Here is a 26228-nt window from a genome sequence, read left to right as displayed (position 1 = left end):
CCAGATGTTCCTTCTGCTCCCTCTGCCATTGCCCTGCTGCTGTGCACTGGATCAGAGATGGTGTTGGGCTGGAGGGCCCCGGCTCATAACGGAGGAGACCCCGTGCGTGGATACTACCTGGACCAGAGAGAAAAAGAAGTGAAAATATGGAGAGAAGTCAACATAAGGCCTGCCAAAGAGAGACAGTTTAAGGTCAGTAATGCTCCAGCATGATGCAATTATGGTGTAACGTGCTAGCGGCATGGCTGTAAGGATCACACTGTCATTCCACCACTTTGGCCCAGACTCAACAACTCAACAACAACACAATACAATGCAACAACAACAACGAGTCCCATGAAATTGTGTGATCTGCTGACTTGTCCTCTAGCACCACCATCAGGTCAAAAGTTTAATTCAGTCTGACCAAATACTTGTGAAACTAATGGTATTCCCATCATCCTCAGCTGTACCTTTTTACTAACTAGCATGCTAACACACTCAAATGCACTCACACTTTAGCTCAAAGAAAAGCCATTAGCATGGCTGTGCACTCTCAGGCCTCATTCTAAGTACAGACTGTTCTCCTTTTGCATGATATGCATGAAGCAGGAAGATGTTTTACATAATGCACAAGTGAACTTGTAGTATCCATAATGTACGACAGTGTCTTCTCACTGACCCAGTGTGAGAGCAAACAATTTATTTTTATTGGATGGAAGAAGTCCCACAGTAAACACAACAAAGAGATTTCTAGTCAGTACTACCTTTAAGGGCTTACTTTTAATATGATTATAACAACATAAATGATCTCTCCATTTAGCACTAGCTTCAATTTAAGTTGGCTAAAGCTCCCTCATCCACATTGTCTGTGTCACTAGGCAACAAGCAGTGTCCATGGAGACCTGGAGCAAAGCTACATCTTTAACCTGTCTCTGGGAGATTACAGGTGCTCCATAATTAGACTTTAAGCAAACATGTTTTGTGTGAGTGGTTCTTTTTAGCTCCTGGAAAAAAAAAATAAATTTAAAAAACAAAGACAAAGCTAATTAGGGAAAAAAATGATTGTGCTACCACATCAATATTAACCCTGCATGCTGTGAGGTGGAGAGTCTTGAGGATTGGAGGCACCCTTTGCCAGAAGGAACACTCTGACAGGAACATGCAGCGCCCCCTTTTGGGGTAAATGAGCAATTTCAACATCCTGAAAACCTCATCTGCTCTTCCTACATGAGCTGTTTTCTGTTGTTATTTGAATCAGGTCGCTGGCTTCTTGGGTGCAAATTAAAGTAATTGGAATATTGATAGTGCTGAGATTTTGTGCTCAGGGCGCCCTTTATTTTCCAGGGCAGAGCTGTGCAGAAAATGTAAAGGAGGTTGCCGTGAAAGCTTCCACCACTTTACTTGTCAACAACACATGCTATTGATCTGGATTCAGGAGAGCAAGACAGATGCAGCTGTTTTTTTCTCTCCTTGGATTAAATTCCACCACACAGATACTCCTACTTGAAGTACAAAAGTATTATCAGCTAAATTTAATATTATTTTTGATTTAATACTTCAAAGTACTCATTCTTCAGAAAAATGGCTCTTTTGATTGATATATTGTTGATATCCCGCAGCATTTTACTGTTTCAGTTGGTCAAGGTGGAAACTGGGTTAACTACTTTATGTGTGCTCAGGTAGTTTAGTCTGGTAGTTGTCTGTACCCTCGCAAGAGTTGCAAAATAAATGTGAAGTTTTGTTCATTCATTGGGTGCAGACAGAGAAAGAATTAAATTGTGCTGCATAAATTTATATTCGCTTTTTAGATTTTTCTCTAGCATCATTTTTACTGTGCATCATTTTACCTGTTTGAGCCAAAAGTATTATTAAAACTTTTTGATATTGTTATTTAGCATTTTTACTTGATTTTTGGGAGGCACAAGGCAAAATGTTGGGAACCGCTGTTTTAATCTTAACAATGCATTGTATTTTATAATCATATGTATTTCATATAAAATATTAATGTGAAATTTCATTAGTAACTACAGGTTTCTGATTAATGCATTGAGCTAAAACGTACAACATTTCCCTCTGAAATGTAGTGCAGTAGAGGTATAAAGAGGTACTATGTGGACATACTCAACTAAAGTCAAACTTATACAAACTTGCACATGATGAAGCACAGGTCGTGTTTCTGTCTCACAGCCAACCGCCAAACCTGCCGATGTTTCGCTGAGGAAAATTATAGAAAGCAGTGGAATCTGCACCCCAAAACGTAGTTTGATTTCTTAATGAAACGTATGAGTCAGATTCATCGAATGCAACCTGTTCGCCATCTAGTGGATGAAGGCTGTAATTCTTCCACTTATTTTGGCAGACAACCTTTCTATTGCTTGGGATGAACTGTGTATCGATCTTATAAGATGGTTGTCGTTCTACCTAAATGTGGTTAGAGAAGGATTTATAGATAATGAAGGCGGTGGTAGGTGGTGGGAAATTGGTTTTTAGATAGCAGTTGCTATTACTGTGAAATAAGCTCCCTCTGGTTGTGTCAATTAGCTGCCGGGAGGGAGCCGAAAGCGGCAGCACAAGTTCACAGCTGTTCACAGAGGCGATAAGAGCCTTAAAGTCTAAGTGGCTGTGAATAGGAAGATCAATACACAGATCAATGAGGCCGAATCCCCTCTCTTCCCAAAGCCAAAATGTCTTGAGGGCTCAGCAAAAAAATGTTGTTGCAGCGGCAGCAGCAGAGCTAATACCTTGTAAAAGGCCTGCTGGTGTCAGGAGGGGTTTAGCTGTACAACCAGGGAACTTTTGCTCCTTTACGTTGTGCCAACTGATCCGCATTTTTCTTACAAACAGGCATAATGTCATTTTGTGGGGGGTTTTTTTAATATGGAATGAACTTTATATAATGTAAACATGTTGCAAAAATACAGTCCAAAAACTACAAAAAAATGTTAAAGTCTGAACTTTACTCTCTACAACAAAATTCATGCCCAAAAATATATGTACTGTGTTAGATTTAAGTTACAGTTAACAAACTTAAACACCCTGTCTTGATTGGATGCGTCTTCAGGAGTTCATCACGAGAGTTAATCAGCTTTTCTATGTGTGATCAAATTCCAAAGGTTTGCAACCTGAATAGTGGACACTTCTATCAGTTCCGTGTGTTTGCTGCAAATATGGCTGGAGTCGGGAAGCCGTCTGAGGCCAGTGAAGCATTCCTGTGTGAGAAGTGGACAATGCCAGAGCCAGGTAAAAAGAGGAGTACGCCTTCAAATCATTTCAATCACAAAGTGTATTTTCTTTACTCATTTTTAAAAAAAGACACAGGAGTTAACACGGGAGTCTGCTGACTTAACCAACTGTTTTCCGTTTTTTTTCCACTTTAAGAGCAAATTGTCCCATGATATGAGTAAATTTGATTACATGCATCTTCTACATCTTTAGAATCTTTGTACCTATTTTTATTTTGTTAACAATTACTCTTCAGGGTGAACTTTACCCTCATGATTCTCTGAGGTCAGTAACCATTCTCAGTGCACTGATGGTTTGAAGTTTCCACGTCACATGATCACATGTGTGTAAGCTGCATGCTGGACCGTGATTGGCTTTCAGAGTGGTTGTACATACACGCATTAAACTGAGGTTTAAGGCGAGCCCGGAGAAACTTTCCCCCCAGGTCAGATCAACGTGAAAACAGTCTTCTGCACATACGTCATCCTGCATAGTGAAGGTCAAGCATCCAAGTGAGGTCACTTTAGAAATGAATCATTTCCAAATTATCCAGTTATTTCAGGGCACTGGCCATTTGAGCCTCCACGATTTCCACCCTGACCCGCAGTTTGTCCTAAAGACTGTTTACATAACAAGAAGTTTATTAACCCCAGCTTGGAAAGGAAGATGAGTCGGATACGAAGACCATCCATCAACTGAAGGTCCAATTTCCACATGCCCCATTAAAAAGTGCATACATCCATCACACAACACATTAGAGCAGGTCACAATGAATTCCCAGATAAAAGAAAACTACTATTTGCATATTATGCCATTAAAGTGGCAAAATGAAGGCAGAGATCAGCAGTCAAGCACATAATACAATAGCTGAAATAATAGCTAAAATATTAGATGCGGGTGAGGGGCAGTCGATGGAATTCTTTTTGTGTTCTGTGTGACTTGTCCTTCAACACTGTCCTGGCTGGTGGGGAGCATCTGTGCTGCTGTCACTGGGCAACACACCAAATTCACTATTAGTATCACACTGTGTGAAAAGGCTCTGGAAAGGTGGCGAACTAAAACAGATTTCCACTTCACAAGTCAAGAAACAGTACCATGAACAAAGTTATGCAGTTTAACCTCTATTGTTTAGTTACGGTTACATTTAAATCCCTCTGGCAAAAACTTCTGCTGTATTGCTAATGCAGTAGCTTATGCACAAAAGCATTTTAACAAAAAAAAAAAGAAAAAAGATTCAACCCAGTGTTTGGAGATGTTCCACACACTCCTAACAACACCCACCAACGAGTCATCACTGGCCTTATGTATCCTGAGAGGCAAAACACAGGGCAAAAACACACAGTGTGTCAAGCACCAGCTGTCTCTGCTGCTCATTGAACTCATTTCTTTTACAACAACTGAAGAAAGCTCATATAAATATATCAACATTTTAATCAACGGATGGACCAATGGACTGAGGAAGCCTGGAAGAGAACAATGTTCAGAAAGATTTTAGAAGACAAAAATCAACCTGAAAAGGATTGTGAAAAGTGAGAGAGGAGATCCAGATTGGCAAGTATGCCCCTGAAATATTTTTATTACAACCACACACACCCTAGTTATATAGAAGCGCACAAACATGCAGTCACTCCAGAATGAGCTGGCTCAGTCAACAGCCTGGCTGTCCCGCTCGTATCAGCTTCTTGTGACATTAATATTAAAAATGGAGAGGGGCTTTCTCACAAATGCCACTTTTAAATCGCAGCTCATTAATCTTGGGAAATGGGCTTTCCTCTATACCGTTAATAATTTAAAAGTGACCGAAAATCATTAAGCAAATGAACTTCTACATGCTGGCATGAAGTCAGTAGGGGTAGATTAAGGAAAGTCGTTTTGACTTTACTCCTTTTTCTCATTTGTTTTGTTATGACTTCCCGTTGTGGCGAAGAAGTTCCATTTGGTTGGTTTTCGTTATGGACGCTGAGGGAATGTACAGACCGATATTTTTTCTTTGTTTGTTGTTTTTCCTGTAGTTTATTTCAGCGTGAAATGTTATCTTGTGGGAACCCACTCTGTCCCCCTGCACACCAACACTGACCCCGAGGTCCCTCGCTTGCCTCTCCCTCGCAGGTTGTCCTTATGACCTGGAGTTCAGAGAGGTGAGAAACAGCTCCCTCGTGCTGCTATGGGCGGCGCCGTTGTATGAAGGAAGGAGCCCCGTCATTGGCTATTTTCTGGAAATCAGCCAAGGTGACCAATCAGACAGCTGGACTGCTCTGAACGAGAAACCGATCTGTGACACGCATTACAAGGTGAGTGAAGCTGGAAAAATGTTCACAAGCTACAGTTCAAGATAACGGGAAGATAAAGACGTCAAGTACACTCAAACATTTATTTTTAGGATTATTCCATTACCTCATTTATAAGCTGTTGTCTAAAATGTGAGTGCATTTAACAATTGTAAGTGCCAGTGAATCATTTTAATTATTTTAAAACCCACTGAACAGAAACTAGAAGTGCAGCAGTATTTCATTCCTTTGTGTTTACACAACCGTAAATCGTGATAGCGATGGGTAAATGGTTGATGTGTTTCTTATGACATCCAGGTGTCAGGTCTTCAGGCCGGTCAGACCTACCGTCTCCGTGTGTCGGCTGTCAGCGAGGCTGGAGTGGGCTGTGCTTCTCTGCCCACTGAGCCAGTCACAGCTCAGACCCAACCAGGTCAGCCTTCATGGATCCAGATGTTCCATTGCTGTAATAATAAAAAAAAAACCATCCAAGGCTTGTTGTTCATGCTGGAGCTGTGATGCAGTATTTAACAATAGGAGAGGCATCCACTCACATCACACACTGAGCATCTCTTTTAAGCATGAGATATGACACGTGTACCTGACACCGCACACACTAAGTAGAAGTATGTGATGATACATCTTGAATCTGCAGAGACTCTGTCCTCTGTCTGCATTGTCTTATTTTCTTATTATTTTTCTGTGTTTCTGAGCGTCAGTGATTCCTGAGAAAAATTGTCAGTTACTGAGTCCCATTATTAGGTTGTCGAAAACTGACCATTTGGTTTGGTGCCATTTTACCAATAATTACTGCATATTATGCCTTTAAAAATATGCGTACTTTTCAACATATGCAAGTTTTTCAACATATGCAAGTTTTTCAACATATGCAGAATTTCCTTATCTCCTTTGAAATGCTATAAATTCACTGAAGAATAAAGTATGAGTCGCTCTAACCGACTCTTTCATCCTTAGGCACCAAAAACATCGAGATTGGAGTGGATGAAGACGGTTTCATATTTCTGGGTTACGAGGCTGATGAGATGAACGATGAGAGTCAGTTCCTCTGGAGAAAAAATTACACCGAGCCCATCGACAGCGGGAGAGCTCGGGCAGAAACCAAGAAGAACGGGTGCGGCTGTTCGTTCGCGACATGGACTATCGGTCTTTACTTGTTGAATTCCAGGAAGTCTGTAGCAGTCTGCATGAACATGTGATAAAAACCCACGGGTGTCACACTCCTCAGTATCTCTCTGGTTTTCACACGTTAAGTGCTTGAATTTGCTTTATAAATGTTTAGAGTGTTTCTCACGGGGATTCCCACTGAACGCTTGTATTTTAAAACTAAAATAATTTAAAGTTCAGCTCACATGAAAGGCAGACAACAGCACCTATACACCTGTCTGTTCTTCAATTCGTCCATCAGGTCAGCCCTCACCTTCACAGACCCCTCTGAGGAGGATCTGGGTCTCTACACAGTGGAGATGAGCGACAACCCAAACCTGTCGTCCAGCTACGACTTCACTGCTGAAGGTAAACTGAAGCAGAGTAGACGGTCGGTCTGTCTTGTCAAGTTCACAGCTTCGCCACAGAGCGCAGTTCAACCCTGTTGTCTCTCGTGTTGTGGAAAAAGCTGACGGCAGCAGCCATAGCGGGACTTTTCATTTTAAAGGCTGTCAAAGTTTTCTCTCAAGCAAATAATTAGGGCCCATCACTACCACCTCGACAAGGTCGCTCGTCTAACTGTGCGCTTTCAATCTACGTTCAGCTTAAACTTGAGAGGCGTGAAACCAATGTTCTACTCACTGGTTCTTTGACAATATGTAGGTATTACAAAATGTGACTCTGATCAAAGTGTAATTAACCTTCACTTACTGTTTTACTTCTTTTCAGACCTTGAACGACTCAAAGAACTCAGCTGGCAAGTCAGACATCCACGTATGTACCAAAGACTGTGTATACAGTGTGTACGTGTCATGGAGACATTTAGGAGAGAAGTGAAATACGAATAACTCGTCAGGTGCTATCAGAGTAATTAACATCAGTAAAATAAATGAATGTACAGTAATTATTCTACTTATACATGGACTTGAAAATACAGTACAGTCAGACATAAGGTCTAAAGACAATACAAGACTCTGGTACTGGTCAGTCATCAATCGTCTATTAACATCTACACTTTCAGAGATTTATCAGGGTATTTATCCAATCCTAAGCTGTGACTGTTTTTGGTTTTTTTTTGGCAGTGATAGCTCTGAAGTCTGGCTGGCACGTGGAGGTTTCTGAGAAAGGTGATGTACGACTTTGGCTGCAGACAGAAAGTCTGAGTAGCTCCGCTGAGCTCCGTCTCATCTTCAACGACAGAGAAATCTCCAGCACTCCGGTAAGAACCGCCGCACCGGTTAGCCTGTGATACTGCAGCGCTGAATGACTGAGCAACCTGCAGGTCCCTTCCCCCCCGGGTGGACAACGGCTGCTGCACACCACAGTTTGTGAGAGACTGCCTGCAATACTGCATTTCCAAATGGCACCAATTACATTACAGTAAATTAGGCATGATTTTGAGTTAGAATTATAAGCTGGTAGTGCTAATGTTAGCTATGAGTGTCCAAATAAACCTCCTGGAAGGGAGGATATTGAGGCTGCCAACAAACATGAAGGCCGGGTGTTGTTGCAAGGCAGCAGAAAAGGTCAGGTAGCTGAACTAATTTCAAGTCTGGGAGACGGGAGGACCAGCTGAATTGAAGGAACCCACATCTGGTACATGTGTCAACTTTGCTTAGATGCCAAAGAAAGGCAAAGGTGGAATAAATGGACAATCTGGGCTTGTATTTCTTCAAGCAAACAGGGTTGTAAATCAACAGTATTTCATTAACTAATGTGGGGTTTCTACAACATGGCAAGACGTGTTAAAAATAAACACAAGGACCCTCAAAGATGACATCCAGATTCATGCACTTTCATAAAACTGCTCAGTGAAAGGCATAGCTATATGCAACAAAACCAAAAAGCAATTTCAGAGACATTCCTCCTCTTTTGTTGATAAAATAAGGCAATGTTACAGCAACGTGGAACAGAGTGACACAGCAATGTCATAAGCCATTTTTAAGACCTAAAATAAAGCAATAGTGTGTAATCATCAAGGAGCATAAAATGAATGCGAACAGTCTTCCTCAGCACTGGTATATGTTAAGACACCAAGCTAAAAATAATCTGCACGACCGTCAGGGTTATTGAACCGTGCACTGATGTGTCCACAGAGGGAAAAACAAACACGCAGTATATTTATTGTGGTTTTGCAACTCTGTCAGATACATTTTGTGTGTCTGTGTGTGCTTGTGTCCGTGTGAGGCAGGCGGCCGTTTTATATTCAGCGGCCTCCATTCATCGCTTGTATTTCATTTTCATTTATTCCATTATTTCCCAATATCGGAGCCCCATCTGAACAGTGCTGATTACACGTTATTTCTAAATGATCACAGCTGAGGTTTGTGAATTCAAAAGCCATTTGGCTGATTAGGGCCCTTGGGCTTGCCATACATCACAAATCACATCCAGCGCTATCAACATGCAAGGCGTACACTTATCTTGATGAACATAAAAGCCATGAAAATGAGCTCAAAGGCTGCTTCCTGCACGTCTCTGTTTGTTTGTGTTTCTATGCGAGTGTGTGTGCAAGCAATAGAAAAAGGAATATTTCATCTAAGCCGTGCATATGTCATCTCAAACACCTTTTATGCACTGGTTCACACTGCATTCTCTCTGTGTGACTTGCCATCTCTGCAGTAGATTTGCAAGCGGGGTTTCTGGGATCATGTGTCTGCAATATGAGCCGACGTGTTCTGTATGTGTGGCAATGCTTGTTTGCTCTCCTGCAGCACCGTAAGATCAACTTTGACAAGGCCAAAGGTCTGGTGGAGATACTGTTTGATCAGCTCTCTCGGGAGGACGAGGGCTCGTACACGGCTCAGCTGCGCGACGGCCGCGCCAAAAACCAGTTCACTTTGGTCTTTGTGGACAAGAGTAAGTCGCTCACTCATTTCTGGCCAAGCTGTCACGTTGGATTTTATTACAGATCACAATGAAAGACAAGCACAAATGTAGAGGAAATCACATGAGCTCGATTTAGACTGATTCTGTAATTTAATGCCATCTGAAGAAGGTGTTTGGTTGATGCTTGGGCCTGTAGCTCCCAGTGAAGACAATGAGGTCATGTCCTCTGTATTATTTTCTGGGTATTTTAGCATCTTCAGCAACCATCCAGCAATCGAGAATAAATCCAGTTTATTTTTGAATCAGTTTATTTGAATGGGATTGTACACACACACGGACACGCACTAATTTTCATGGCAGGCATAGTGGAGAGGCCTTTGAACGTGCAAGTATTCACACTGTTGAATAAAATATGAGATATCACAAAAACAAAGGCTTCCTGTCTCTTCCAAATATTTCGTTGTTGTCTGCATGACCTCTAAACCTTTAAAATCCTCACTGTGGCCTTGGGAGAGACGTGTGTAGGGCTCATCAAATCAGGAAAATTTGTTAGTGTTTATTTTGAATATCAAAAATAAATGACTGCAATATTTTGGTGAAAAATGTTTTCTTTAAAAAAAAAATACAATTTGGTTAGAGGGAACAGCTCATTTGATTATTCACTCCTCCATTGTCTGAGCTGTTGTCATCATCAGAGAAAACTGATTTCTACAAACTGTGGTGTTTAACTTTAATGTGCATAAGGAAAATTAAATCCAGGTGAAAGTCATTTTTAAAACTGAACTACTTCTGTTCTGGGTATTTTTAGAGTTAAAATTGGTAAAATTATTAGCCTGACTTGGGATGTTTTTAGTATTTTGGGCCGAATGGAACCTGTGATGTTGGCATTGCATGGTGTGCATCTTTATCACTCAAGCATCAGGACCACCCAGGAGCAGATTACTCTTAAACATAAACCGAAGGCATATCAGTTAAGGAGAAAAATAAGAATGTTTTTATAAGAAAAGCAGAGTCACACGTGTTGCATGATGTCACGGATTGTGTTTTTTTCTGCAAATAATAGGTTTTCAGGAAGTAAAAGCCAGCATTCATGGTGCAGTTATTTCTGGACGGCAAATATCTGGTCTTTTTAATTGTCTCATTCATCCTCGACAATTACAGTGGTGGTTCCCATCCCTTTCTGTAAGACGTACCCCTGCGGCCCACTCTGATGAACTCAAGTGCCCCTTCATCAACACCACCAATTGTGTTCCAATTTGAGTTAATTTCAAACTTGATTTTATTTAACTATTAATCGTATAAAAGCAGATGTAATAACCCATTACTTTTAGTGGTCTGTTTCAACAGTTTATCCATTGATTTTATCTAATTATTTACATCATTTATCCAATTCATTGCTTTTTGGGTTTTTAAAAAGGCTACTGTACAGTCTTTCCATGTACCTCAAAGTATTCCCTGGGTATAAGTACACAGGGGGTACTTTAAAGCAAATGGAACTCCAGCTTGATTGTTGGAACTTCGGCATTCAACTTCTTGGAAAGAAGGACTTTGTGGGAGCAGCAGGTTATCAGTGCTTCCCTCCACATGAACTGTGTGACTCTGCTGTTTTGCATTCAGTCTGATAGTGTTTGTTTGTGTCTCCGTCAGAGTTCCGTGAGACGCTGGCCCTGGCTGATGCAAAACGACATGACCATCAGAGAAAGTCGGGTGAGAAAACATCAGTAACATACATACACAACATAGACACCAGCTTCCACATCTTCTGGGAAGGTTTTATCTGTGGGGATTTTTGCCCATTCATGCAGTGGAGCATTTCTGATGTTGTCCAACACTGTTGTTGGACCAAAAGGTCTGGCTCACAATCTCCGTTCCAGTTCATCCCAAAGGTGTTGGATGGGGTTGAGGTCAGGGCTCTGTGTGGGCCAGTCAAGTTCTTCCACACCAAACTCATCCAACCATGTCTTTATGGAGCTTTGCTTTGTGCACTGGGGCACAGTCATGCTGGAATAGAAAAGGGCCTTCAACAAACTGTTGTCACTAATTTGGAAGCATAGCATTGTCCAAAATGTCTTGGTGTGCTGAAGCATTAAGATTTCCCCCCACTGAAAATAAGGAGCCGAGCCCACACCCCAGCCCCATAAAAAGACGTGTCTGGATACTAATTGTTTTAACCTGCAGTTGAAGCCATACCTGTGTTGTGCTTCTGTGCGCTGTAGAGTGAGTGAGGTAGAAAAACTACATTTCTTAGAAAGTTGCAGACATGACTCTTTCTTCTCATCCCAAGTTGAAGATTGCATTCAACAGCTGCAATAGCTTTTTGATGGGTTTTTGACACAGCTGCCTCGTCAGATAGATAGATAGATAGATACAGAGACAGACAAATAGATGGATTCTCTCATATATGACAAAGAGAAGCCATACAACTCTTTCATGTGTAGAAGTCAATGTCCCAGCAACTGCATGTGCAAATGCAGTTTCACACCGTGTTCACTATTCAAAGTCCACGTGAGACTCAAAGTCCACATGACACATTTTGTCTGTCACATGCTGAATCTTATGATGTAAAAGAGATATTAAAGCGAGATGGACACATTTTTACTGTCTTTTCTGAGTAGTCTCATCACTCTAAGTTCAGTCAGGTGTCACTGCCAGAATCTCACAGCCATAACTTGTTATTTCCATAAATACATTTCCATTTATTATGATGCATGAGAGTTTCATTGGCTGATCTGAATGAATTGTGGTCTGATGGCCGCTGTTTCTATGGTTCAGTACAGATGGATAATTGTGTGTTCTGTTTTCCAAGGACCCTATTTCCAGGACTTCTTGTCATGGAGTGTAAATGAGGATTGTGAACTTATTATGAAGTGCAAGGTACATTTTTACATCTTCGCTTGTTTTCGTATGAATTAAACCAAGAAGATATAACATGTTGATTCATGAGCTTTTCAGATGGTCTCTGGCAAATTTCATTCGTTTACCTTTGGAAAAAGCTAGGCTAGCTGTTTCCCCCTGTTTCCAGTCTTTATGCTAAGCTAAGCTAACTGGCTTCTGGCCCCAGAGTCATATTGACTGGACAAACATGAGTGATATCAATATCCTAATCTAACTCTTAGGAATAAAAAAAAAAGCAAATCATATTCTCTCAAAATGTAGAACTGTTCCTTTAAATTATTTCTGTCAAACATAACGTAATGTTAAACCAGCGATTATAGCACATTTGTCTCCTTTAATAAGCACATGCAGGGTTCCAGTTATTACTAAAATTTGATGAATTAATATTAAAATAATCTATTTTAGAGGACAGCCTTTTAAACCTTTCTTTCAGGTATAGTGTGTCTCTCCATGCACAGGTGACAAATACAAGCAAGGACACGTCTCTCAAGTGGTTTAAAGAAGGTGTGGCGTTGACCGAAGTTGTGTATGACCAGTCATCAGGGGTCAGCACACTCACCATCCCACAGGTATTCCTAGTGATTCTGTTATATTGTCAGACCACCACAGGTAGCCAGAGGAGTTAATGGCTCAGGCAAACATGACTCGGCAATTGTAGAGAATAGCTGATTTAGTGAAAACGAGATAAACTGAGAGACGGTTGATGTTTATGGGATTTCTGTACATCTTGGAGTGAATTTTTGGGTTAACCTTGATTTAAACAATGAATTAAATTATGTGCTTGTTCTCCAGAGTCATCAGTATTTCATTTGAGAAGTTATGAACGTGTTTAATTTTAAAACGGCGGCTGGTTTTCTCCCTCAGGTTACGAAGAAGGAGGCTGGGTCGTACAGAGCCGTGGTGTCGGACGGGAGAGGAGAGGACGTCAGCACCTTAGAGTTATTGGATGACGGTGAGACGTGACCTTGTCAACGGACAAACAATAAAACCATAAACAATAATCCCCATTTTTTCCTGTGTACATTTCATTTGCCATAAATTTTCCATCGGCAATGCAAGTGAGGCGATTAATGTGGTTTCTTTTTTTTTTTCCCCCTCTTATCAACATTATGTGTCCTTAGCATTCACTTTCCTCCCTCTAATCTTTCATTTAGTATTTACTGAGTTCCAAAAGCAATATAAATGCTATCTGAAAGCTTAATTGTTCTTTTTATTTACAGAGTATGACAAGCTTCTTCAGCAGCTGAGTAAACAGTGTGGTGAGTTACAGTTTGAAACTCTTCTTTACAGAGCAACCTTTGTGAAATGTGCCATTGACTTTTTTTTTATTTTTCTGCAACAGCTGTGCTTTATTGGGATGAGGATAATACAACTGAAAGCCATGTTGATTAATTGCGCTACGTGTGTCGTTTCAGAATATTAATGTGTTGAGCTCCCCAGATAAGAAATGTGTTTTAAAGCTGTAAAGTATACAAATAATCAGCAGGCTGACCTGCTCTCTCTGCATCTCTGCAGCAATGTCAGCCAGCCCGCTGAGGATTCAGAGCACCGCTGAAGGGTTCAAGCTCTACTGCTCACTCAAATACTATATAAACTACCTGAAGACCAGTTGGCATTTCAAGTGAGTCACACCTCTCTGCCACTTGACACCCACGTGCACTTGCTGCCACGGCTGAAGCGTCCCAAACTTATAAAAATGCTTGAAAATCATCATGCACAGTAAAGCAAATAAAAAGCTCATTAAAATGTATCATGGCTTCAGTATCACGTAACAGCGTGTTGTTTACTACAAGCCGTTGAATGCAGCACTCTAAATGCCAAGCTTGTAGGAAGATGCGCAGAATACTGTAGAGCTCTATGACTGTCATCAGCATGGCAGCTGTCTCTGTGACTGCTGTGGTACTGTGGGTAATCAACATGTACACATCACACACCTAAAAAAGAAGTCACACACACTGGCCTGACTGCTGTGTGCACTCACACACTCACACACAAGGCCCATTGAGTTGAGCGGTATATTAATTTATTGAGACATTCCTCTTCACGGTGGCAAAGCCTCGGGCTCCTTTTCAAAGTCTCACCTCTAAAGTTCTTATTAAAGTTCAACAACTCAAAAAAAGTTCAGCATGTAAATGTGAGTGAAGAGCTGGATCTGCATGCAGATGTTGTTATGTGGCAGCTGGGGGGTACATCTGGACCCTGAAACATGTGGTTCATCCTATTTAGAATCGATTAAGTAGAAGACTGCACATGATTCTGTGCAACCAAACATTGTTGAAACCCACATTACTTTATATAAAATTCCACAGGAGATATAAAGGTGTCACAGATACCAAATCTATCAGCCTGAACATGTGACGAAGGTGTATAAAGCACGATATAGCAAAACATATAAATTAAAAATGTAGTTTTAGGTTTGGATAATACATTCAGTATGAAGGTTATAGAGCTTCCATAAATATTTGGAACAAACTGATACAGAATATTTAGGATACTGTCATACAGTTTGGAATAAGTTGTTAAGGGGAAAAACCTGCAGGTTTGAAGTCGAGCCAAGATTGTCTGGATTTCCATTTTATTAGGAGGAATATATTTGTAATTATTGAAAGGGCCTGCTGTATGAATAGTATGGCATAATTATTACATGGTTAAGGGCGTAACCTGTTTCCTAAGTAAGGCTACTAGCACCACCTGCTGGACGATTTAAGGATGTCCTTTTTAGAAAGAAGAACTAACAACTGAAGAAAATATGACTGGTGTAACAAATGTCCTCAGGTCTGTATATCTTTTTATGATTCTACTTTTAACTTTAAACTTTCTAAATTTTGTACGCATTACTTACCTGTTTATTCTTTGCATTGAACTGTTTGGTTCAGTGGGCAGCACAACTCTGGTGATCACATGTTTTGGGTGTTGGATGTTCAGGACATAAGCAGGAGTATGAAGTTTACATGCATGTTTGTGGTCAGGATCTGGTTTAATACATCTCTGTCTAAAGCATACATAGCAGTGGTGAAATTATCTGTCCTCCTTTCAATGTAGGGAGAAGAGGATTGACCAGGAAGCCAGAACAAAGACTGGCAGCAGTATGCAGAAGGTCTGGATTGAAATCTTTAGCCCAACAGAGAATGATAAAGGCAAATACATGTTGGAGATGTTCGATGGCAGTGAGACGCACAAACGTTATCTTGACCTGTCTGGACAAGGTGGGCCGAAATGACAAATAATTGGTTTGAAGGCTTTAAAACACAATTTCCAATTAAGAGAAAATTTCACAGCAGATGTGACATGTTATTTTTTTCAGTCTTGATTTATTATTTTCTTTCAACAGTCTTTGCTGATGCCTTGCTGGAGTACCAGAGGTTGAAGTAAGTGCAGCACAACATGCAATAGATGATGCACCTAGCATGGCTTGCTGTGACACTAACAGACAACACTGAACAGTCAGAGGTAACAGACTATTAGGTGAAAACGTTTCAGCATAGATTGTATCCTGACACTGTGCAATGCCATATTTGTCTGACCATTTGTTTTCATCCTTCAGACAATTGGCCATTGCTGAGAAAAGTGAGTCACAATTGTGTGTGTCCACAACAAATAGTTACAGATTCTACAGTTGATGTCAGCTGGGAGTTATTGTCGCTTATTTTGTTTCAGATCGAGCCAAAGTGACAAAGGGTCTTCCTGATGTGGTAGCCATCATGGAGGGCAAGGTACGACATTGTCGGGGAAACAGACCACGCTACTTAGAGGCACCTGCATGTCATCTTTTTGTATGAAGCAGATGTACATAACACACAGTTTTTATCGATTTCACCCTTTTTATGCCCAATCATTTCATATTTTCTCGACTCGTCTTCTCTTCAGTCTTTGTGTCTGACATGCTTCATTGACGGTGAACCAGCCCCGGAGGCCTTCTGGCTCAGGAACGACAGGGAGATTGCAACCCAGAACCAGTTTACCATCACTAAGGAGCCAAAGTGCAGCACCATCACCATCAACAATGTCAACTCAGAAGATTCTGGAAAATACAGCATCTTTGTGCGCAATCAGTATGGCTCTGAAACGGTTGATGTGACCGTGAGTGTTTACAAGCGTGGGGAGAAGCCTCCAGCAAACGCCCTGGAGATGGGTTAAGACTGCAGACTGAGACAGAAATTAAATTTCTGCAGGGATTTTATGCTTTAGACTGAGATTTTTTTTTTTACAGGAGTTGACATTCACTTTTACTTTTCACTGTAACATTTAAACCAAAATAAACATCTGCACTGAGAGAAAGAAGAGAATGAAGGCAAACACATATATAGATTGTGTGAATGAAATGATGGTGGATTGCTCATGTGTCAGGAACCTTTAGGAACCTTTATTTAGCATGAGGAAATTGTATTCAACATATATGTCTCCATTTTATTTTTAGAGATTTAATCAACTTTAGTTTGGAGACTGTCTATATAATGTGTACCAGACAGTGCATGCCATTTAAAATGTCATACTCTGGCTTCTCCTGTGATGGGGATGCATACAAAGTCTCCTTAGACAAACTCATTTTGCTGACTTCATGAACATTTGACATAAAAAATGTTTCCTTATTGAAGTTACACTATGTAACCTTTGACATATAACACATATAACACCTTTCCCTCTAATAAATGAAAAGCTGCTAAAGTCAGGACACCAACTGTTATAGATGTACTTGGTTTGGTTTGTCCAGCAACTCATGGTAGCTAATGTTATATGATGTTATCTAATATTAGTTTCCATAAGAAACTAGATGTGAGCTAACACCAGCTAATTTCCCATAAATCCCATAAATGACCTGTTCCTTTGTTATTAGCTGGAACCAGACGAATTAGCAAGCTTAGATATTGCTTAATTATAACTAGCATTTGATAGTACTACTCTTCTGGCTTATCATTTACCCTTTTTTGATAGCCTAATTGTCACTTGTGGTCATTGTCTTACTGCAGAAATAACCACATGATTCAGTTGTCGTTCGTTTGTGTGTGCGGTGAATAAAGCAATTTCAAGTACCGTAAGTTTAACTTGTGGATTTTTATGTGCACTTTCGAGTACTGTAATTCTTCTTTATATTCATATTCAGTCAATGTTTATTCCAATTTATGATCCACTATGAAAGACAATGTGGACTACAGATTTATTTGTGAATGATTTTGCAAGCGTAGATTGTGTCTTGCACTTTCAAAGCAAACTATCCTTAGTGTCATTAACCCTACTACTGGGTCCCAGTCAGTCACATTAGGAGGTTCAACGGCACGCTGTGGAAAGGTTGCAGACATGCATGGAGTTCAGCTAAGCTCTCGTGTTCAATGAATGAGTCCTTAAATAAACTACTTGCTGATAATCAGTGTATTGAATGAATCATTTTCTGATTTTGATCCTGAAAGTTACAATCCTAACCCTGTGAACTTTACAGCAAATAGGCATCATTATGTGTTCCTTGGTCATGTTCCTACTGTCTGTTTGTTGATAAAGATCTGTACATTTTCTCTTGAACACACAAAAATTACCACCTTTAGGGGAAGCTGAATTTGACCAAAGAGGAGTAAGTGACCTCCAGGTTGTGTAAACGGCACTGATTATTTCAGAGAGGTTTGTTACTCATTAGACATGGTGCCGGGACCCCACTTACTTTCTGTATAAAAAGGTGCACCACTGCAGTTACATCCTCCACATTGTGTTGAGCTTCACACAGCTGTCACAGCCTCCAACCCAGTTTGGTAAAGGAGAATCTAAATCTTTTAGAAAACATGGACTTCAATGGAACATGGCAGGTTTATGCTCAGGAGAACTATGAAGAATTCCTTAAGGCCATGGGTGAGGAAAAACAAACCTGTATTTCTAGCTATTTTTGATGCAGCTAAAGCATTCTAATATTCAAAAACACAGACAGCAGAGTTTGGCAGTCATCAGTTCTTGCTTGTTGCAGGAATTAACAAAAACTTATCTTCTCCTTATCAGAACTTCCAGCAGATGTCATCAAGATGGCCAAGGACATCAAGCCAGTTACTGAGATCAAGCAGACTGGGAATGACTTTGTTGTCACTTCCAAGACTCCTGGAAAAACTGTGACCAACTCCTTTACCGTCGGCAAGGAGGCTGATATCACCACCATGGACGGCAAGAAGCTCAAGGTGTGTAATTCTAATTTACTTTTCTATGCAAGGTGCAAAACAGCCTCAAGAATTGTTAATGTTATATTATCTGGCACAGTATCCATCTGCTTATTAAATCAGAAATCTGTTTATTTTTTACTGTCAGTAATGAGTCTGCAGGTGCACAGTGTCTCATCGACTCTATTGTTTGTGACATTGATGATAATGTGCATGTTTCTTTTTTGGCTCCACACCTGCTGTTGAGTAATTTTTAATGTGCGCTGTCTCCTTTTGTAACCACCAGTGCACTGTCAATCTGGAGGGTGGCAAACTGGTCTGCAAAACTGGCAAGTTCTGCCACATCCAGGAGCTCAAGGGAGGAGAGATGATTGAGGTACAGTAGCTACATTTTACCACAGTCTCTTTTTGTTTTCCATATAAATATCTAAGATCAAATGAAATTAAAATCTACTTACGGTTTAATTATTTACATCAGTGTAGCATAAGCTTAAGCTTAACGTAATTTAATGTGTCTCCTTTTCCTTTATCCCATTTCAGACTTTGACCATGGGTTCAACAACTCTCGTCAGGAAGAGCAAAAAGATGTAACCTAGACAGCGAAGAAACCAATGTCTATTTAAATAAATAAAAAAAAATGTTGCTTAATATGTGTGGTCTGCATCATCTTTTCATCAAATTCCTGTGCATCTTTGCAGCTAGGCCTTAACATACTCATCAAGTCTGACAGCAAGCTGTGAACAGGGAAAGTACTGTAAAGTGAAATAATGGAATACCTGGTTAGACTAACTTTGTGTTTGTGTAAAGAAATTCTAATAGCAGAATGGGAGACCATACAAACTCCACATAGAAGGACCCAGACCAGGATTCGAACCTGGAACCCTCTTGCTATGAAGTGAAAGTGCTAATCGCTGCACCACTGTGCCACGCACTGATACACATTTGCACAACAAATTAACCATAAAAGGAGAAAAACAAAAAGTGAAGGGTGTGCACAAATTACCATCCGTTCCCTAATATGGGGGTGTGGTGTGCAGGTGAAGAGCCCCACCACCAAACCACCTGCAGCCAATCGCTGTAGCACCCAACAGCACAATACACAAAGAAAAACCTGAATGTGAGTTCTACAGAAGACCAGTCTTGGGGGTAAAAACAGCAAATAAAAAATTGCAAAATATACAACACAACACACCTAAATAAACAGAGTACCCTGCTAACTAAAATAGCAATTGAACAAGACACTAAAACTAACACAACATAACCAAACAAAACAGAAATGTGGCAAACAAAAGTTCACCCAGGCTCAGCAGGCAGCTGAGAGGGGGACCCAGCAGACTGGGGGTGGCCTATATAGCCTTGCCCAGCCATTAGGAAATTGGTGTGGCTAACTCCTACCACCTGGAGTCAACCACACCTACCACATTTATATCATTCCAAAAAATATAAATTTTAGCTTATAGATCATCATATGATAAACAAGTAAAACAAAGAAAGCATCCATATGTTTTTTATGATTTACCAAAGTCTAAAGATTTGTTAGTCACGTAAAATATGTATTAAAATTTGGTAATTGAGAGACCAGGTATGCTGAGCACTTGTGGTCATATGAGCTGACAGATAAAGTCTGTGTGTCAGCTAACTGACTGAGTGCCACACATTGTTTCAAGCAAGCTCTCACAACTTAACATTTCATCCCAGTGTCTGAGTAAAAGAGCCTCAACACACCAAGCAGCCATCCCCAGCCTTTTGTACCTGGACCCTTCTGTGAACACAAGTGATCACTCCCCTGGGCAGACTGCACAACATATTTAAAGGGAATGTCTGATTTCTGCACTGACTGATGTGTTGTAGGTACATCTTCCAGAAAGACTGAACGATTATGAGCTGGAGCACTTGTGCATTTAACTGTTGATGCACACCAGTAAGAAACCAGCATGTGGTCAGACTGTGGTGTGAGGGTAGGTCTAATAATAAGGGAGCAGTTGATACAGCCTACTAATATGTGTGAGGGGTCTAAACAGCTTGTAAAAAAGAAAGCCAGCACCTGGAGAAGCTCTTTGTTATGTTACCAGCTCCCCCAACAGTGTAGATGGAAGTGACTGATGTTCTGAAACCATCTTTGATGAGGTCAACACTGACAGACTCATTTACCCTCTTGTCCTGAGACTGTAAAGGCCCTCATATTCGAGATGAAAAATATTTATTAAAAAGTGTGAGAAGTTACCATTGTCATTTCTAGGATTTGTTCTTACTTTCTGTTCCAAAGGTCTGTACTGAATTGGGAAAAAAAGACATTTAAGTTTGCTTCTCCTTCTGCCTCAAACCAACTACAAATGATTTGAAACTTAATGAGCTGGTCTCATTAGATGGATCTGAATAACTTGGAGACATCTGGCTATAGATGTTTTGCTTATCTCAAATGTATAGTGATTGTTAAATAATATTTTTAATTATATTTGATATTTGTGTATATGGATGTTTGTTTAACTGTGATTTTATTCCTCACAAATTACTACTTCCTATCTTTACCATGACATTCCTGTCAAAGAAATAGTAATAACAACGATAATAATGATAATAATAATAATAATTAATCAAAGCAATGTAACTTGATGACATCTTTGACATCTCACACACAAGTTACTCTACACACACATTTGTGCATTCCGGAACATTTTGCTTTGAAAGACAACTCATCATCAAAGAACATTCCGTGTTCTATTTATCAGACCACGTGCTTTGAAGCCCTGCGAAAACTCACCCCAAAACACTCGTATTCGCTCGACAGTCGCTTGTTACTTGAAGTTATCGTATTTGAAACTTCTGTACGATCGTCATGACTAGCAAAGGTGAAGATACGAAGGTGAAGAATCTTCCTAAGGTGGCCCTTAAGAGCAATGGAGGTAAGAGAGAAATCTGGGCTGACCTTGAGTCACTCGTGTAAATTATCCATACGAGTTATCAGGTAGGCTGGGCACTAATTCAGAGAAAGATGACGTTAAGTGCTTTCTCATCACGCTGATATCTGTAATACAGTTTCATCCATTTAGCCACTATGATACACAACAATTTCATTTGATGTGTTTTTATCATTTGCAGAGAGCGGCACTAGCACAGCTCAAGAAAGTGCAGCTCCAGCAAAGGCTGGCTTGAGAAGAGGGAGTAAGAGGAAGGCCAGTCCTGAGAGGAGCGCTCCATTGAAGAAGATCAGGGGATATGACCCTGAACCCACAAAGGACATCTTCAAAACAAATGTCAAAGAAGGTGGGGAAGGACCATCAGAGACAAGGAGGAGCACACCTGACATCAACCAGGGTGAGAAGGAATCAGCATCTTCTTCAGCAGACACTGACAACGGTATGCCAGTCGTGTGAAGTTACTATTTGGGGTGTTTGACATTATTAGCTGAGATGTGCATTTGATAAAATGATGAACTATTTCTTTAACTAAGAGGTGGTTAAGGAGAAACAACATTTTATTCTGGAGCTGATACTGAGTCCACCCCTTAGTGACAGCGGTGGACTTATTGTCTCTATCTTATTGTCACTAATAACGGCTGATCAATAACCTGATGGTCCTCTTGGTTTGTGTTTCTCCTCATGTGCAGAGAGTAGCAGCAAACAGTCAAACCTTTCAAATGTAGAGGAGGTGAGCAAAAGGACTGGTAAAAGGAAGGCTGCTGCTGCTGATGAAGAACAACCACAAGCAAAAAGGAGGAAAGACCTGCCAACCAAGAAGAACTTGATAAATGCCCAAAGAGGTAAGTGTTAATTAATATAAGCTTTGACTTCATGTTAATGTTAACTACAAACCTGTTCACATTAATGATAACATTGAAACCCTGATTCCAAAAATGTTAGGACACTGTTTAAAACAGAAACGTAAAAACAGAGTGGTCCATTTTCCAACTTGTTTTTGTGGTCCATTTTCCAACTTGCTGGCATCAAATTCATACATATATGTACAAAGGTAATTGCTGATAAAGCAAAACATTAAATATGTTGTTTTTGTACTGTTTTCAATTGAGTATATCCCAAAAAGGATTAGCAAGTTATCTCATTTTGTTTCTTTTGTTCCACACAGTGGCCCATCTTTGTCAGAATCAGGGTTGTAGGTCTCACATAGGAAGGATTAATGTTAAACTTCTGTAACGTGTAACTGATGCTCCTGGCAAACGTACTGAAAAAACATGTGCTTGTGTGTTTAGCTGAATTTGAGGCCAAATACAAACAGCAGAATCAGCTCGGCAAAGGAGGCTATGGATGTGTGTTTGCTGGCTATCGCAAAGCCGATAATTTACCAGTAAGTATGACACTCACATTCTCAAACACACACACGCACACATACACACATACACACACACACACAGTCTGGTCAGGAAGTGCTAACTAAAGTGCTATTTGTGTCTTGTAGGTTGCCATCAAACACATCACAAAACAGAAGGTAAGTGACCAACACCAACCAGGTTACTACACGCAGCCCAGTGAATGTGTGTTTGATGATTCATGGTTTTCTGTAAACTTATGGAGTTTTTCTTTCTCATGCAACATTTTGTTTGGATTTTTCAGGGCCAAAATGGGAAACAGCTCCCATCTGAGGTGGCAGTGATGCTAAAACTCCAAGCTGGAAAAACTGGTTTATCAGGAGAATCAGCAGCTGTGTCCCTCCTGGACTGGTATGATCTGGACCAGGAACTAATCCTGGTGCTGGAGAGACCAGTGCCCTGTATGGACCTCTTAAGGTACGTCAGGGGCAACGGAGGTGCTTTACATGAGGAAAAGGCAAAGGTAAGCTGCTCGAGTGAGTGTGTGTGTGTGCGTGTGTGTCTGTGTGTGTGTTTCAAGCATTTTCTACTGCAGGAAATTAAAGACCTGACATACTGTTACATCCAGCCATTGCCACAAGTTCTCCTTTTGTTTCGCTTTTCTCCCCCATAACAGGACCACTTTTGCTTTTGTTCTCTGTGCCACAAGTCAACTGCACTGCACATTTGTCCATCTATCTAAAACCGTGTCACCTTTTCCATCATGTCTATAGAGAATGTTCTGGTTTTTGACAGTGTAAAACCCAAGGCAGAACCTAAAACTAAAGCACTACATGTTCTTAAAACTTTATGTTATGGGAAGCTCTAGTTTAAGTTTGCCCATGGCTGTGGTAGAGTAAGAAGCCATCAGACAGGCTGGAAATGTTCTAATTTGGAAGTCAAAACAAACTTAAATTTTTACCAACTCTGCTGAAAATCTTTTAATTCTTTCAGTGCCTTTGGGTTTGAAAGACAGCTGTAGAAAACTGTTAGTTTTGAATCACTCTGATCGTTCATTTCTCTCTTTGCGTGTCCCTTTCAGATTATTCTCAAACAGTTGATTGATGCAGCAGTACAACTGGAAGATAACTGCATCTTTCATCGGGATATCAAAATGGAAAACATCCTGATTGAGACCAGCTCAGATGTGCCACGCGTTCGGCTCATTGACTTCGGACTGAGCTGTTCCTTCGAGAAACAATCAGTTTACCGTGCTTTCGGTGGTAAGCCATCAAAGCCATTGCTTTGTCTTCTGCCTCTCACTAATTTACCTGCCTGTGACTTTAACATTTAAACAAAGCTACTTTTCATCCTCAATTATTATTATGTCTGTGTATTGTAGGTACCCTCCAACATGCCCCTCCGGAGTGGCACTTTTGTCACTCCTATCGACCCGGCTCCACCACAGTGTGGCAGATAGGAGTGGCCCTTTTTGAACTGCTTCACAGAAAAGGTCGATTTGACACCACAAGGTTCCTCAGACGTGAGCTGACGATCAGCAATGAACTGTCCAAAAGTACGTAAAACACGCTGATATGCAAACACGAATCTGCTCATTTTAATTCACATTCTGATGGACCGCTGTGGCTGTCAGCTCTAACTTTCTCATCTTTCTTTCCCTCCAGACTGCCAAGATTTTTTGCAGAAGAGTTTGAACCCATGTGACATGATGCGCCCCACCCTGAAGGAGCTCCAGCTTCACCCGTGGCTCAGCTAAACTGGCGCAACACCCACATGCAGTTTTAGTTCATACCCTCTGCAATACAACAACTAATTCTGTTCTCTTTTTTTGAGAAACAGTCATGCTTGGACTGATTCAACTGGACTGTCCACCATAGGGGGCCTAAAGGAGTCTGCAGTTCCTTTAGGCCCCCCGGTCGTCCTCTCTTGCTGCTTATGATTTGCGCCAAAATGGCCAATTGGCCTTTCTGTGATATTAAACTATAAGCATTATAATTAAAAAAAAAAAAATATTTAAGACTGCTACAGTTTCTGAGACCGATTGCACAAGAATAATCCTAACAGATGCAATAGGGTTGTCTAAATGAATGGACAAGACCCAAAATGAAGTGTGCTCTCTGCTTGTGTCTTTACATTGCTGTATGCCTCACTTACTCATGTTGGAATAATGAATGAAATCGTTTTAAATACTATTTTTAAAGATAGTAATATTAGCAATTGCGGTCGTTAAAATGGCGAGGCAGCCTAATACATCTCTCTTTTTCAGACATATCACCGACGAGTCCGGGTGTGCTGGCATTTTAACTGCTCTGGCGTGTATACAGGCGTCTTTGAGCTAACGCAATGCTAGTTAGTTAGCAAGCAAGAATTCATCTGTCATTGGTTAAATGACATGTTGGCTAAATGTTTAACCTGATGTCAACTTTTCGGTGCGGAAAAGACATTGTAGTTATTTATTTTAATCCAAATATAACCTCAGATATCCACAAAGAGCGGTCATTATCATGAAACACACTTCGCTGCAAACGTGTGCTCATGTTAACACCAAACAAACAAGAAGCCAAATGGTTGTGTTGTTGTGTCACTACGGTAATGGCACACCCCCCCAAAATCAAGTTGTTTATTTGTTATGGACATTTATCAGTGATACTCTGTGGTCTCTTTACTCACATGCAAATTAACTGGTGAAGTTGTTTATTTTTGGACAATACATCTTTATTTTGCCTTGGAATAGTAAAGATAAAGTTCTGCAGACTCCACACCAAAGAAAAGTGAAAGGCGGGTGTATAGTAGATTCAAGCCAAAGATATCAAGACAACAAACAGAGATGGAATAGGGGAAATAAGGCTTCCATTTATCTACCAAATTAGAGGAAAAGCAAAGTGTTGAGGACTTGATAAATGCCCGAAGAAGTAAGTAATAATTAATATAGGCTTTGGCTTTATGTTAATGTGAACTACAAAGCTAAAAAACCTCAATGATCACATTGAAACCCTGATTCAAAAAAAGTTAGGACAATTTTAATTTCAATTCAATTTTATTTCATAACACAGTTATCTCAAGACACCTTACAGGTGTGTAAACAACGACAACAACAACAACAAAAAAAAACCAAAAAGAAGGGAATCACAGAAAAACAGCTCCCAGGGCAAAACCCCACGAGCAGAAGCTCGAGCAGAACCAGACTCAGTGTAGACGGCCTTCTGCTGTGACTGCCTGGGAGGGACGGGGGGGAGAGGAGAGACAGGAGAGGGGGAGATAGAGAGAAAAAGGAGAGGGAGAGAGGAGAGACAGGGAGGATAGAGAGAACAATGCAGAGCAGGAGCAGCAGGGTCCGGGCAGGGCCATGGAGAGGGTTCTGGATCCAGCAGCACTATCAGTGCAGTAGGTAGGGCCCCTGAGGGCCCAGGATCCATCAGCGGTACCAGGCCTCAGGAGGGCGAGGTAGGAGATTCTGGATTCAGCAACATGCTC

At 40.7% G+C, this 26228-nt stretch overlaps 3 protein-coding genes across 5 annotated transcripts in view; all 3 read left to right on the top strand.

Moving 5' to 3' along the window:
* myom3 (myomesin 3) overlaps nucleotides 1-17401 on the top strand; it is a 51833-nt gene extending 34432 nt beyond the window's left edge. For 2 of the 3 annotated variants that reach the window (XM_046398414.1, XM_046398412.1), the window contains 20 exons: nucleotides 5-192; nucleotides 3096-3222; nucleotides 5314-5495; nucleotides 5790-5904; nucleotides 6447-6603; nucleotides 6898-7004; nucleotides 7365-7409; nucleotides 7718-7854; nucleotides 9350-9494; nucleotides 11112-11171; nucleotides 12271-12338; nucleotides 12818-12928; nucleotides 13224-13311; nucleotides 13580-13618; nucleotides 13875-13980; nucleotides 15402-15565; nucleotides 15691-15727; nucleotides 15904-15926; nucleotides 16017-16072; nucleotides 16227-17401. In XM_046398414.1, the coding sequence (XP_046254370.1) occupies nucleotides 5-192; nucleotides 3096-3222; nucleotides 5314-5495; nucleotides 5790-5904; nucleotides 6447-6603; nucleotides 6898-7004; nucleotides 7365-7409; nucleotides 7718-7854; nucleotides 9350-9494; nucleotides 11112-11171; nucleotides 12271-12338; nucleotides 12818-12928; nucleotides 13224-13311; nucleotides 13580-13618; nucleotides 13875-13980; nucleotides 15402-15565; nucleotides 15691-15727; nucleotides 15904-15926; nucleotides 16017-16072; nucleotides 16227-16496 (2225 nt within the window). In that variant the 3' untranslated portion in view covers nucleotides 16497-17401. Of the gene's footprint in view, nucleotides 1-4; nucleotides 193-3095; nucleotides 3223-5313; nucleotides 5496-5789; nucleotides 5905-6446; nucleotides 6604-6897; nucleotides 7005-7364; nucleotides 7410-7717; nucleotides 7855-9349; nucleotides 9495-11111; nucleotides 11172-12270; nucleotides 12339-12817; nucleotides 12929-13223; nucleotides 13312-13579; nucleotides 13619-13874; nucleotides 13981-15401; nucleotides 15566-15690; nucleotides 15810-15903; nucleotides 15927-16016; nucleotides 16073-16226 lie in introns of all 3 variants that reach the window. The other variant, XR_006844234.1, reaches the window with a different exon arrangement.
* A 630-nt stretch (nucleotides 17402-18031) lies between these two features.
* On the top strand, nucleotides 18032-19168 carry fabp10a (fatty acid binding protein 10a, liver basic). The gene is made up of 4 exons (XM_046398415.1): nucleotides 18032-18194; nucleotides 18339-18511; nucleotides 18777-18866; nucleotides 19031-19168. The coding sequence occupies exons 1-4, from the start codon at nucleotides 18128-18130 to the stop codon at nucleotides 19079-19081; spliced, it is 381 nt and encodes a 126-aa protein (XP_046254371.1). The 5' UTR covers nucleotides 18032-18127; the 3' UTR covers nucleotides 19082-19168.
* Nucleotides 19169-21726: 2558 nt separating this feature from the next.
* LOC124064247 (serine/threonine-protein kinase pim-1-like) lies at nucleotides 21727-24764 on the top strand (the record flags this gene model as incomplete). Its single annotated transcript, XM_046398539.1, has 8 exons — nucleotides 21727-21847; nucleotides 22098-22250; nucleotides 22698-22792; nucleotides 22904-22933; nucleotides 23059-23277; nucleotides 23836-24016; nucleotides 24136-24309; nucleotides 24419-24764. Coding segments are annotated over 8 exons (1065 nt in total), but the record flags the coding sequence as incomplete, so codon positions are not given.
* Between the last annotated feature and the right edge of the window lie 1464 nt (nucleotides 24765-26228).

The sequence above is a fragment of the Scatophagus argus genome, chromosome 9, assembly GCF_020382885.2.
Source record: "Scatophagus argus isolate fScaArg1 chromosome 9, fScaArg1.pri, whole genome shotgun sequence".
Taxonomy (NCBI): Eukaryota; Metazoa; Chordata; class Actinopteri; family Scatophagidae; genus Scatophagus; species Scatophagus argus.
This window is presented reverse-complemented; position numbering and strand designations above follow the sequence as displayed.

What these genes read in the sequence shown, in the direction of transcription:
- fabp10a (XM_046398415.1), top strand. Translation starts at nt 18,128, where the DNA reads ATGGACTTCAATGGAACATGGCAGGTTTATGCTCAGGAGAACTATGAA. An exon ending in AGAATTCCTTAAGGCCATGG is followed by an intron (nt 18,195 to 18,338) that starts GTGAGGAAAAAC and finishes TCTCCTTATCAG; the next exon opens with AACTTCCAGCAGATGTCATC. An exon ending in TGGACGGCAAGAAGCTCAAG is followed by an intron (nt 18,512 to 18,776) that starts GTGTGTAATTCT and finishes TGTAACCACCAG; the next exon opens with TGCACTGTCAATCTGGAGGG.